A 13,690-nucleotide genomic window follows, 5' to 3' on the forward strand; every position below is an offset into this window, starting at 1 on the left:
GTGCAGCCGTACAAAACCACGTGGACCCATGTATCTTGCTGTACAAAGGTTTTTCCATGTCTCTCTCAAAAACAAATAAAACTCTATTGGACATGTGTTGTTTTTTTCTTTCTTTTTTTCTTTCTTTCCTCTTAATAATAAAAATACTTACTTAAAATACTGCTTAAAGCATTAAAATTACCTGAATACATTATATATATTGTAACACTGTGTAAAGAATATCATATCTGATTACTGGAATATAATTTAAAGCTTCCCGGCAAAGCAAACTCTGTGCCCAGTAAACAAAATTAGAGAACGCCCCTTTGTCACTTCCCAGGAATTTACTACATTCATGCTGCCAGTGATGAGGCAACGCTGTCCCGCATGAGTATAAATAGCACCATGTTTTACCCACTCAGCCATCAAACAGGAAAAATCAAAGGGACTGACGAGAGCTACATCACCTATCCTATACCTAAGATGAAGAAACTCAATGTTGCAGTCATTGTGGTGTGTGTGCTGAGCTTTATTTACATTCAGGAGACCTATACCTTCCCATTCATCTGGGTAAGAACATTATTAAGTGTATCTAAATTGCTTATTAGTTATTAAAGTGTGTTGCTTGTATGCTAACATGTTGCTCAATGTGCACATTTCATTTACAGTTGGAACAACCGGAGGAGGCAACAGACAATGACAGTTCATCCACAGAACAGGATGAGACATCAGTAGAAACATGGATGGTATGTTGATTTGATTAGATAAATTAAGTCATCTATCATGAGCCCGTTTAAATGTAACTGGATTTGTTTTTCCTACAAAGTGCCCTGAGTCCAAAGATGATTGACCTTGATGATTGATCTCTTGTCTCTCTCACAGATGCCATACGACATCGGGCAGAACAATTACAGTGACCCCATTAGATGCCAGTTGTGCTGTGACTGCTGCGTCCCTGGTGTCTGTGCTATCTGCTGTGAGTGAGGATTTAAAAAAACAACTTAAAGGAACAGTCGCCGCTGTATAACTTGTTTACTCTGGAAGAGCGCTGCCACCTCACAGCGGGTAGCCTCTGGACCTGAGGCCTGTGGATTTTGTTCTACCGGCTTTCTCTCTGCCACGGAGCATATGAGGCTGTGATAGACTGGCAACCTATCAGTGGTACCCCACCCTCGCTCAGTGTCAGCTCCAATTCCCCCACAACCCTACACGGATAAGCTGCATAGATAATGGATGGATGTTTGCACTAATAACAACCATTTAGCCATTATTTGGATGGTTGTATGTATTGAGTTGTTAGGATTTAGATATTTTGTGGCTGAAATTGTATTGGTAAATGCACTACCTTGGCCCCTGTTCATAAGCTTCTGAAGTTCTTATCAGGGTGTCCCATTTTTCACAAACTGCTATGATCATGTTTTGTATTTTAAGTGTGTTTCATTATGATCTGTGTGAAATAATACATATTTATATTTATTTATTCAAACTCAGTGATCATTTAGAATGAAACCTTTGAATAAATGAACTGGAATTCACCTGCCTTGAGTTCCCACAGCAACAAAATCCAACTTGTTTTGCTCTTTGTTGTAAATTAAAACTCTGATGTCACTGGATTAGGTCATATGTGGCTGCATCATCAATATATTAAACATTTGTATGATCACATTTAACTTGAATGTCAATTAAATAGCATGCCATCAAGATAAGTGCCAATTGCTGTGAATGAACTGTCAGCTTAGTGCTTTAATTGCTATGATGTACGGTCAATAACATAACTCATACGCAGGCCCACATACTGTTAAGGAAGTAACTTCCTCCACTGGCCTCTAACACTTTCAGAGGCAATTTCATTTTCCAAGGGTGGTCTGCTGTCCAAGTGCTCACCAGGCCCAGCTCAGCTCTGCTGTGCTTCACTCGTTATCCAGTACAGTACAGGGAGGTATGGCATTCGGCCATGGTGGTATGCATGCTATTGTGCTTTCAGCATGGCTGGACTGCGCCCCACAAGTATAATGACCACAGAGGTCATATAAATGGTCTGGTGTTAATTCAGTGAAAAAATGATTAGGGAACACACAGTCTCAGATGGACTCCGTGATAGAGTTAGCAACAGTGAAACAACTTACAGAGAGGTCAACATATGCAGGCCATGCAAGTGACAAGCAGAACAATGGTAAACCTGTGGTTTAAGCCTCTGTGATTAGGATTTAATTACCGACAGACACACACAGAGGTGTACGTACAACGTTTGCTTGCACTTACATATGCACAGACTAGCAGTCTGGAGCCTGGCGGACTCCAGCCCTGATCCCACCCTCACGCAGCCTTGCAGGGGGCTGAGTGTGGTGCCAGGCCTGCCTCACGCCCAGACGGATGCCCGTTGTACGCCCCCATACCAACAGAGCTGCTGCCAAAACCACACAAGGAGATAGTAAATGAGAGCAGAGTTCTGTTCAACTTCCTCACTCACATACACATTCATGCACACTCACACACACACACACTCATACCATGTGGTTTATTTTATCTGACTCATACCCACATATATACACACGAATCACAATGCAGGCAGCAATTAGGGGCCTGTTCATCGGTGAACTCCAGTGTACCAGCTCCATAAATCTTCAAGCTAGCATTTTTTAAGTGCACCATCTACAGCGCTTGGGTGGGAAGCAGAGAAATCCACAGGATGTTGCTGTTGCTATTTATTTGATTAGTAGACACTCTTAACTGGATACACTCAGACAGCACTTAGTACAAAGTAGGCTACAGCTGAGGTTGATGTGAATGCCATCAGTTGTGCAGGTATTTGATCAAAAAAAGACTTGGACATGTTTGAATTCTGACTTGATTATGGTGGAAAAGTCAGAAAATAACCAACCGGAGAAAATGAGAAGTGCATCAACCAACTTTTATTGCAATTCATCAGATAGTCCAAAAAAAAAGTCCAAAATGTCATTAAAGTAAGGGGACCACCAAAGTCTGCAGGCTTCCATCGCCTGAGCACCATTACATGGAATAGCTATTCTATAAATAATTGTGAATAAATGTAAGAAAAAAACTATAATTAAGAACACAAAATTAAAGAATTTCTACTTCCTATCAAATCATATGAACATACTTACACTGTGCACAATACAACACAGACCCATTTAGTGGCTTATGTATTGTGAGTAATACTTTTTTAACTGGATGTCTAACACTGTGGAGCAGAGTGTTGGAATAGCTCTCTATCCCTGTTCCTCTTGATTGGATCCAGAGGGACACATTTCATACAATATTGGCTGTAATATCTTGTTTGACTGCAATTGTTTCAGACTTTTAACCAACAGATTAGTCATCACTTTCTCCAGTTAATCTCTAAAACCAGCAACAGCAGAGCACAGAGTGTGAACCAGAGGCTGCACCGCAGGTCACACTCCACAGCAAAGGCTGGGAGCCATTCTCACACACACGCACATACACACACACACAATCAAAGCTGGGAACCACTGTCATGAGGTCAAGACCTCCCCTACAGCTGAGTTGATTAAACACATTTCTACAACCCACACACTGCCCAATAAAATCTGCTGTGCTAAGGGATGATGACTGTGTTGCACTCACTGGGAGCATCACTGGCTCCAGTCTTCCCAGAGATCCCGGCCCAGTGTGTGAGAGAGGCTGAGGTTCAACACCCTGATGCACTGCTCCGCTTCCACCTACGACTCGCCCTCGCCTTGGGGAGAGCAATCAACCTGGCTTCTTATGAGTGGGATAATGCCCTTTTGTAGATGTGTATGTGTATGAATGAATATTTCCTCTGCAGACCCTCCACTTGGAGGCAAAGGTTGCTTCTGAAGCATGGCACTGCATAATCCGGTCCTGAATGAAGGCTGGGGGGAAGATAAACATTCCTGGACAATGAGACCCTCCTTTACCCCCTGCTGTACTCATACCCACTTAAAATCTGCTTACCCACAATGCAACACTTGGCTCAAGTGAATACCCCCCTCAGCCCCTCATGCCGGAAGCGGTGCGGTGCCACTACTGAACAGAAAGCTCCTAAAAGCCACAAGTGTCAGCTATGGCTCAGATACAACCCTTCTGGGCCCCTACTGAGCATATTATACCCAATTCAACTGGTCTTAATATACTTTAATAAGACCTGTTCTTGATTAATTCTCCCTTGAAACCGGTAGTAACACGGCTACTAGGCACATATAAAAATTGAATGAATGGAGTAAGGCTGCCAGAGAGTCAGGCGGGGGAAAAATAGGAATCCTTGTGGATTTGTCCTCAACAGCTGGCTCTTGAGCCCAATATAATGATTGTGCCCATGGCTCTCAGAGCACCAGTAAGAGGAAATATTTGCCCAGTCTGTAATGTGTTTAAGGTGCGCAGTATGATTCAGCTCAGGCCATAAAGCCCTTGCGTGTCACATCCTGAGTGGAAGGACAGAGTCGTTCTGCCTGTATTCCCCTCAGGTGAACAGGGACAATGGCTTTGTGTTGTGTTTGGATGTCAGTGGAGAAGGAAAAGCGCGAGGAACATGGGGTTAAATACGACAAAAAAATAATAGTTACAGCACCCATAGGACACACCACACTGGGTTGGTATAGAAATGCCTGTCCGTTCCATGTAATGAATGGTGATAAAAAGGAAATCCCATGTTACCCACTGCACCTGCTGTTATGAAGCCTAATCACAGAAACGCTACCGCAGCCCCATGACTCATAAATATTCCAGCGTTCGTCGTCCTAGAGTGAATAAAAAGTCAAACACAGCATGGTCATATTAACGTGTGAGGTGAGCATAAAGACCATGAATCTTTTTCCTCTTCCTGTGCAGCAGGTGAAGCAGATGTAGAGCGGCTCTCGTGGCTGCGCTCGACATCCACACAGCGTGAGCTGTGTACTTCCAGCACCGCTCCGAGTCTCTTTTTACGGTTTCTCGTTTCAAACGTTTCTGCAGCAAAGCAAATAACTGTCACAGACAATTAGCTTTTATTGAAGAACATATTTATTTTCGGGATTAACTTGTTACCTAGCAACTCCGACTGAAGCCAAAATCTGCATTGAGAGTTGACTTTGGATTGCATTGTTGCAATTAGGAGCAAGTTTAGTAGTAAAAGCCACCCATTAATGCCACCATTTAGCGGGTTTGTACACACCATGATGGCTAACATATGGCAAACTTGTTCAAAATATTAAGATCTGCTTGTCCTTTGACACCACTCTGTTCCTGCTCGTTGCTGTTTAGGCCCGCATGCCAAACACCACGGCTAACCCATATGAGGATTAATGATTCCAGATTTCCCTCAACTCAAAGGGCAAGCGATGGCTCATTATATAGTTATTAAAAACAGCAAATTATTACAACATTTATTATCCCGGGCAATCTTATTTGCCCCACCAATGTCATAACTTCCATTTCTGCCATCTGCATCGGAACGAATGTGTCACATGTGCCACAACTGCACACTCACAGTAAGCTACAGTATATAGAGCAGAGGTCCCCGGGCCCCTCCTCTTATCCGCTTACTGTCATGTGAAGTACGTACAGTGCGTACAATAGATGCAATGAATGTGCCACAACAACCTGCTTTGAAAGCACAGATTGCTATCACTGATCTATACAGTTTGGAGCCCACTGGGTCGTTTCCTGTTAGCGGTTTCACTTGTTGTGCCTTTGAAGCAGGCCTTAATAATAGGACCCAACAGAACTAATGAAAATGCTCTCTGTCAGATTAAAAGGGAGCTTCAGTCTCAGCCACCTAACCACATGCAGCACAAACATTAAAACACACACAATGTACACACACACACACACACACACACACACACACACACACACACACACACACACACACACACACACACACACACACACACACACACACACACATGCACACACACACACACACACACATATACAGAAGTGGTTTACACAGGGAGGACCATTCCTTCTGATGTGTGGATGACTGCTAACCCTCTTAACAACACTAAGAATACCAGCAGTGTCCCGTTTCTCACAGCAGTAGAAAAAACAGAGAGGACTGATGTCAAAAGGGGAAAGGTGAGGGGAAATAAACAGACCCACTCATCCGAAATTTGTGATGTGATTCTTTCTGTACCCCTGTCTTTTTTTTCCTTTCTTTCTTTCTTTTTTTTTTCCATTGACGCTGCAATGTGCGCTTTAGTGGTGGTCTTGTGCTTAATGAATCCACTTCAGTGCAGTTCCTCTCCGTAAGCCTTTAGGTTTAATCCCCCAGTCTGGAGCAGTGATAGTCTGGCCCAGGGGATGACATCTGTGAATCGTTCATTAACTTGTAACCAGCAGCAGATGGCTTTAAAAACAACTTGCTACATCTACGCCTTATTTCATTCCCTGCTGCAGTCAGTCTTGCTTTGCCTCATTCACTGGCGGCCCTGACCGGCTACATGGAGCTGCTCATTGACCTCAACTGTGCAATGATAAGGTTTATTTGAAAAGAATGTGCAATTTTAAAGTGGTAGAAAAGGGTCTTAAAACCTTCATCTAAATAAATACTTTTAAGTTTTATATTTACTTAGAGTTTTATATATTATGGTCATATTCAGTGCAGTTACTAATTTAAGTCTATGTTTACCAGCATAAAATGTGTGTCATCCTCAAAGGGTCACATGATAAATGTCAGAGGTCGTGAGATGATTAGTGGCTTCAGAGAGAAAAACACATGGCAACAGAATTTTTTTTTTAAAAAGAAAGAAAATATCCCTCCAGTCTTTACTTTATGTAAAATATTTCATAATTTAGTCTTTTTTGGGCTTCCAACTGTAATTTGAAAAGTAAATAATGAAAGCTTCTTTCGGATAAATGTAGCAAAAATAGTAAAAGTATTGGGTATCTGGGTATAAAGTTAACATACCGTACAATAGAAGAATAGAAATACTGAAGTACCTCACAATAGAGGAATGCATGTATAGGTAGCCAAATATGTACAGATGGAGCAGAACATGTGTAGTGGAATATGGGGCCTGAGGCCTGAGAAACTTTATACAGTGAAAGACAGTAAACATAACATGCACCTGTGGGTGAGGTTAAATGTTGAAAGTTAACTTTAAAAGTGTAGCTTTATATATAATATCTATTTATGATGTATTCAGTTATATTTTTTTGACTTGTCTTAAAAAATTTTACTACCTTTTTGTCAGTTCCAGGACTCCATAGCATAACTGTCACAGTGGAAGTGTTAAGCTGTGAAAATGAAGGGCCTCCTGTGTAACATACACCGCGCTGCTTTGAACACCTGTGAAAGATGTTCAGGCACTTAAAACTGCAGAGTATTAGGCCTCAAGGTAGAGACGGAGCACAGAGAGAATGGGATTTTTCAACACGGACGGGCTCCCTGTGGAAATATCATGTGTGATTTTGGGGGGTTAACCAGAGCAGGAAGACTGTGGTCTGTGACTCCCAGGATGATATATATGTGACACAATGTAATTCATCTGTTACTGTGCATCCATGAGCTGTCTGGCAGATTTGGATTTTTTTCTCCTTTGGGATAATAATTATACAGTGTGGATCTTGGGCTAAATTAGCCGTGACTTGCATTAAAACATTTTCTCTTTGCTCATATAAGACTTTTATAAGTGGTTTTTTGATGTTTTGAGGACCATAAAAGTGAATAAGTGCGACGTGCATCACATAAAGAGGTGATCGAATGTGTGTGCGTGATGAAAGACAAGTGTCACCGCCAAATACACGTTGTTAGGGCATTACAGTATGATGGTGGAAATGAATGAGCCACCAACGACACGCGCTGGTTTTGTAGCATTCATGAGGCTACGTCATAGTGAATTACAAACCCTTAACAGTGCCGTCATGCAGTTAAGGCCCAATCGAGCATATCCAATCCTTTGGCTGGAGGCAGAGCTTGTGTCATGCAGTGCGACATGATGGATTTCACAAATGTTTTCGAAATCACATAATTGTACACTGAGTGAGACAAGGAAACAGCAGATTCGGAGTTTAGCCACATATATTATAACCATAGACAATAATGAAGGCTTCATCATACAGTCACATGGAGTGTATTTTAATAAAACACAATGTACACATATGCAGTCCTATGACCATACATTTGCTGGATCCTAATTATTAAACCTAGAATATGTCAAAGCATGGTTTTATTTGTCATTTTTTTCTTATTCTTTAAAACATAGAAATCAGTAGATGAGGTCAAATGAATAATACAACACTTTGCGTGACATCAGACAGAAACCTTTTCCACATGTTAAAGATATGCACTGTTATAAGGAACTCAAAGAATATTTCAGCATATAAGAGTAACAGTATGAGGCAAAATTCTCACTGAACAAAAAAAAGTACAAAATAGAATTAATAAATAAATCAAATATATACCATATAAATGAAATAGCTATGTGGCGGCTATGTTTATTATTTGTTTTTTAATCATTTTAATCTGTAGCTTGGTATTACAACCTTTTTATCTCTAAAACATTTAGAACGGTGAACGAGTCAATACTGAAAATACAGTAATAAGCTTTCATAATTAGATAAACTATGTACATGAGTCTGTTGCCATGCTAGTCGAACAACTAAATTTCTTCTTTTTTTTTATCCACACTATACAGTTAGAGCATAAAGCGGTCTGAACGTAAACAGTTTGTGCTGAGAATAAAATACTTTGCAACTATGCATGGTAATTTCTTTAATATTACTCTCAAAAATGTACATAACATAAAGGCCACACATGGGAACACTCTGTCTCCATTTAGAGGGAAGGTGAGGGTAGCTTTGACATAAATATAGGAACAAAAAACAGTCTCTTTCAGTTCAAGATGCCATTTTCTTGTCCATCAGCATCATTTGTTTCAGCCTAATTTCTTCTGCCTCTTCATCCTGCATCTTTTTGTTCATCCTCCCTGGTTCAGCCTCCCCCCCCCCCACCTCCTGCATTTTGGCGAGCAGGTTTAGCTTCCCTCACTACCTCTAATATCCACCTCCCTCCATCCGGCTCTCCCGTCTCCACAGTCTCTGGTTTGCCCGTCCATCTTCCATCACCCTGGATGGGTTAATGACATTGTTAATGATGGGAAATGAGTTCAGTAATGTCAACTGTGAAGGTCCACAAGGCAAGGGGTTGGGAATAGGGGGGTGGGGTGGTTGGGGTATGGGGGGCAGAGTCACTTGGCTGGTCACTGCAGTAGGGGGGAGAAGCAGCGGGAGGCGGAGACATGAAGCATGTGTTTAGTGTGTTGATACTGATATCCTACGTTACACATATTTTTTTTTTTTCGCAGTGACAGATTTATGAGTCATGGCCGTGTCCTGGTGCGCGGTCGGTGGGGGGGTGGGGGGAGGTGGGAGAGAGGGCTGGGAGGCAGGTGGAGAGGGGAGGTGGTGGTGGTGGTGGTGGGATTCGTGATAGTCGTCGGTCAGAATATGGGTGCAGCAGCGGCTAGCAGCTTTGCGTTGGTTCTTTGTTCAATGGGGTAGTTTCAGTCCCTCACTGGCTGGAGCGCGCAGAGGCCAAGTGGTCGCTGTGCTGGTTCTGGGCCCGAAACCGCAGCCTTTGCTTGTTCTTCTTCTTTGGTTCTTTGGGTCGGTGCTTCCCTGAGCCACCTGGGAAAAGAGGGAATAAGAGAAAAATGGTGAGCCTTTTACTCAGCACTATAGTACTCACACTTCTCCAAGTAATGACCATCCTGTATCAGTTATTGTGTGGTAACTGTGTAATTACTGTGCTAACACTATGCTTATATGATGTTCTTATAAAACCAGTCGCTTATCATGTAATCCACCTATCTTACAATCATTTCTCTGCCTTTTTTTACATAATAAAAATGTACCACTAAGTCCTGCCTGCATAAGAAAAAGGAATTCATGATTTTTTTTTTTTTTTTTTTACTTGTGATGAGATTCATGCAGGGCTTTTCTTCCATGCACAGAGCTGTGTTTCTGTCAGAAACACAGCTTCATCTCATAACCTCATTGACCTGGCCTTACTATAAAGAGACTCTTGGCAACTGCTCGGTGCTGTTCTAAGCACATTTGCTTTAAGTGCACCAGGGACGGTGCTGTGGTATTAATCATGGCACTCACACTTGAATATTAATCAGTCGGGCTCAAAATTGGGACAGCTTTTTTTTTTTTGATGCTGTGTTTCATTTGTACATGATATTTTGCGTAAAAAAAACAGCCACTGACAGGGTGATGCAACATATTGATGGGTGCAGAGGTTTGGTTTTAAAGCAACAGATTAATGACCTGTGAGCTTCACTTCATTGATTTTTCTGTAAAACAGGGCTACGTATAAAAGCACAGTCATGCAACAGACTGCTGTGGTGGCGGATCTCATGAACTCAACCTGCTTATTTTGGGCTGGAGAACTGAAGATTTGAGAGTTGAGCTTGGATTTTATTACACCAACCAAGACTTAAATTTGATAAAGGTGATGGAATAGAAAGATAAACACTTGGAAAAAGAAAAACCGACTTCAACTGCAAGTTTCCTAAAAGAATCCGTAGGATTGCAAGTTGATGACGCTTAAGGTTTCTGAAAAGCCCCTATGTTATGTTATGTTATGTTATGTAACTTTTGCCAATGTAAAAGACTGAATTACATAAAGAAAATGAACCTATACATTATGAGGGAACATCACATATCAGGTCCTTGTTTGCTCCAACCTGGACTGAAACTCAGTTTTAAAAAACTGTCTGTTCAGAGCAACACTTTTCACTGTCACTGCAATGGAGAGGGGAGATAACTATGGGAAGTTGCATAACTCTCTTTCCAAGTTGGAAAGGCCCCCCAGCCCAAGGTTAATACATCCCAGGTTTCACTGCGATGGGCAAAGCATGCTGGGAACTGACTTCCTACTCTTATGGAAGCTTGTGTGGTGGAGATTCTGCACCCACGGCTTTCTGCGACAGAGAAAACTCTGGCTACCGAACCACAAAGCAACAATCTGGCTGCCAAGGCCACAAATAAGATAACGAGGTGTGTGTGCGAGATGTATGTGTGCGAGGAGGGGAGGGGGGGGGGGCGGGTGAGTGTGAGGGAATTTAAGGGAAAAGAAAATCTAATGGGGGGAAAAGTAGAGTAAGGCTTGGATGATGAGACGCTATCTGGATCCTGATCTAGAACACAAAGAAACAAGCCCCGCTATGGTTCGTTGAGGGGGAAGCACAGGAAAGTGCTACAGAAAAACAAGTCTGAAACGCAGGCCTTCGCTGCCTCACTCTGAGTCTTATTACTTGCACTTGTTCAAGCATTTTCTCTCACGAAAAATAGGTACGAGTGTAAAATGTGGCATTATCTCTAATTGCCTTCTCATAAGTGCTGGCGTTGTGGTGGCCTTTTAAGCACCCCAACAAAAGACCTATTTCCCATTCTCAGGCCGACACTGTGAGGTAGATTTGAAAATATTCACTCGTTTAAGCCGACACGCATGAGAGGGCAAGATATTGCTCTGCTAATAAGGTCTCCCAATGAATAATACAGATGCATGCAAACATCAAAACCATCTTAGAGCTATTTCCTGCAATTAATTTAATCTTGTTATTTTGAGTCACTTTGCCAATCTGAGCCATGGTAATAAAGCTTCTCGCACACAGCTCCCAGTTTAACTCTCCCTGTGAAAACAACTTTCACATCACTTCCACCAAAAATCTCATGCCCTTCAATTGAAACGTATTACGAGTGGACTTTGTACACTTGCTTTGCTGATGCCACTTTAGATTGTTTGCGTGACTTATGGTACGATAATGTTTGTTAAAGTAAATCTGGAGCTGAGAGGCATTTGGCCTATAGGTTCGTTTTCCTAATTGCTCTTTAAAGAGGTAATTTTCATTCAAAACAGTGTTGCTAGGTGCCTGATAAACATGGCTTTCAGAGCAATCAACTCAAGATGAATTACATTTGACGGCAATAAAGTACATTGTGCAGCATTAAACTCCCTCTGAAACGGGCAAAGCCCTCATGGGCCATTCCTTGGACGCAAGGCTGCATTTAAACTGAAAAGGCCTGCATTTACAGCAATTGCTTAAAACACAAATAAATATGTGAGAGTTAAGTTAAAAAAGTAGTTTTCCTGGCTAGATCAGGACTGGGCAGGAGATCTGTAATCCAAAGAGTTTTACGCTCTCTGTAACAGTGCTCAGTCACAACACACACACACGGACAGAACTGCAGCAAAGAAATAAATTCAGCACAGACTGAGCTACTGAGGTCAACAGGTATGATACACAGATTTCATAATTTCACTGATAAATAATTTCATACTGATACAAATTAAGCTTTGATCGAGTCACATCATGCTAAAGATAAAATGGCTAGCAGATCTCATTGTCATCTCATCTTTTAAATTTAGCGGGAATTGTATTTTAATGTGGTTACAATAGCTTAAAATTACACATTTCAATTATGTTTTAAATGTAAATGTATAAATTGTATTAATTATATCTACATATACAGTATAGTCTATAGATAGACACCTGAAGAATTGAATTGAAAATCTTTATTGTCCACTGCTGTGGAAATTCATGAGAACATTTTATACGATATGGACTCTATCAAATTAAGCCTGCCAGAGAGAATGGGGATGAAAAAATATAATTGAATTAATACATACCATTAAAGATTAAAGGGAACAGAATCTTTATCTATAAGCTATTATGTAGGTTGTATGGCAGTGATACTGGGGGGACAGGGTGCTGGTGGTGCTGGTACTGTAGTGTGTTGCTCTAATCAGCTTAAAAACACCATGAAATGAAGATTTTAAAGCATTACAAGCTTTTCATCTGAAAACTTTTTTTTCCCCTCAGCCTCACTCCCTCTGCACTGCTCTCTGTCTGCAGCTTTGTTTTTGCTCCTTGTTGAGTCTTTTTTGCTGTAAGTTGATAACAGCTGTCAAGAAAGCGTATAGGTCAAATTATCATGCTACATATGGAATATACAAAACAAAGTTATGGAGGTCTTTATAGCTGGAACCAAAATATACTATGCTGATCCCTGATATTTTCCAGTCATTACTTTTAAATTGCACCCTTATAAAATGACCAGTTTCTGGATAATGTAAAGATACTGTACAATATCCAGGAGCGCTGACAGTTCCAGTCCTGCAGGAGATTTACCCATCACAGGCTATTACTCTTACTCTTCCTGAAAGATTTATATTGATAAGAAGATAACCACAAAGTCCAGATTGGTATGATCGACCACTTTTCCTGCAGAAACTGAATACTAATCAGACTTCTCTCTACTGCAACAGCTTTATCTATGTGTTTCCACCTTCAGCTCAAACTCTCCCAAACTAACTGATGACACTATAAACTCAGCTCCTCACAAATGTTGGACCATATTTCATAACCCAATCTCGGTGCTGACAGCTAGAGGGCAACCAATCCCCACACAAGCCCCTTCCCCCTGCATCTGATACAGTCCTATTGAGATGGTCTATCATATCTACCCAAGAACTCCCATTTAGTCTTTCCTCAGGGCAGTATGCACTCTGAACACTGAGCTTTCATCATCTCATATTTACGACCGATGTAATCACTTAAGCTGATTACCAGGGTTCACAGAGGAAACAGTTTAATTTGCCTGGAAAGAAATGATTAAGTCATCTCAATTGCTTTCAAAACCAAGAACAAATTCATAAATCTTAGAGCATGTAAAGATAATTTTGTCTTGGAAGGCACAGTAGGTTTCAAATCATTTTTCT

General features: G+C 41.3%; 2 protein-coding genes across 2 annotated transcripts in view; one reads left to right on the forward strand and one right to left on the reverse strand.

The window, feature by feature from the left end:
• Positions 1–344: 344 nt before the first annotated feature.
• LOC146972475 (hepcidin-like) lies at positions 345–1,644 on the forward strand. Its single transcript, XM_085802759.1, has 3 exons — positions 345–549; positions 648–725; positions 862–1,644. The coding sequence occupies exons 1-3, from the start codon at positions 367–369 to the stop codon at positions 961–963; spliced, it is 363 nt and encodes a 120-aa protein (XP_085658885.1). The 5' UTR covers positions 345–366; the 3' UTR covers positions 964–1,644.
• Positions 1,645–8,017: 6,373 nt separating this feature from the next.
• rspo2 (R-spondin 2) overlaps positions 8,018–13,690 on the reverse strand; it is a 55,659-nt gene continuing 49,986 nt past the window's right edge. The window contains exon 6 of the mRNA XM_085802762.1: positions 8,018–9,588. Within this exon, the coding sequence (XP_085658888.1) occupies positions 9,473–9,588 (116 nt within the window). The 3' untranslated portion in view covers positions 8,018–9,472. The remainder of the gene's footprint in view (positions 9,589–13,690) is intronic.

Source organism: Trachurus japonicus, chromosome 16 (genome assembly GCF_045865225.1).
Source record: "Trachurus japonicus isolate A0001 chromosome 16, Traja_1.0".
NCBI classification, from domain to species: Eukaryota; Metazoa; Chordata; class Actinopteri; order Carangiformes; family Carangidae; genus Trachurus; species Trachurus japonicus.

Excerpts from the sequence above, each read along its gene's own strand:
- LOC146972475 (XM_085802759.1), top strand. The coding sequence starts at position 367 with ATGAGTATAAATAGCACCATGTTTTACCCACTCAGCCATCAAACAGGA. Across the intron at positions 550-647 it reads ATACCTTCCCATTCATCTGG|TTGGAACAACCGGAGGAGGC; the intron begins GTAAGAACATTA and ends TTTCATTTACAG. Across the intron at positions 726-861 it reads CATCAGTAGAAACATGGATG|ATGCCATACGACATCGGGCA; the intron begins GTATGTTGATTT and ends TCTCTCTCACAG.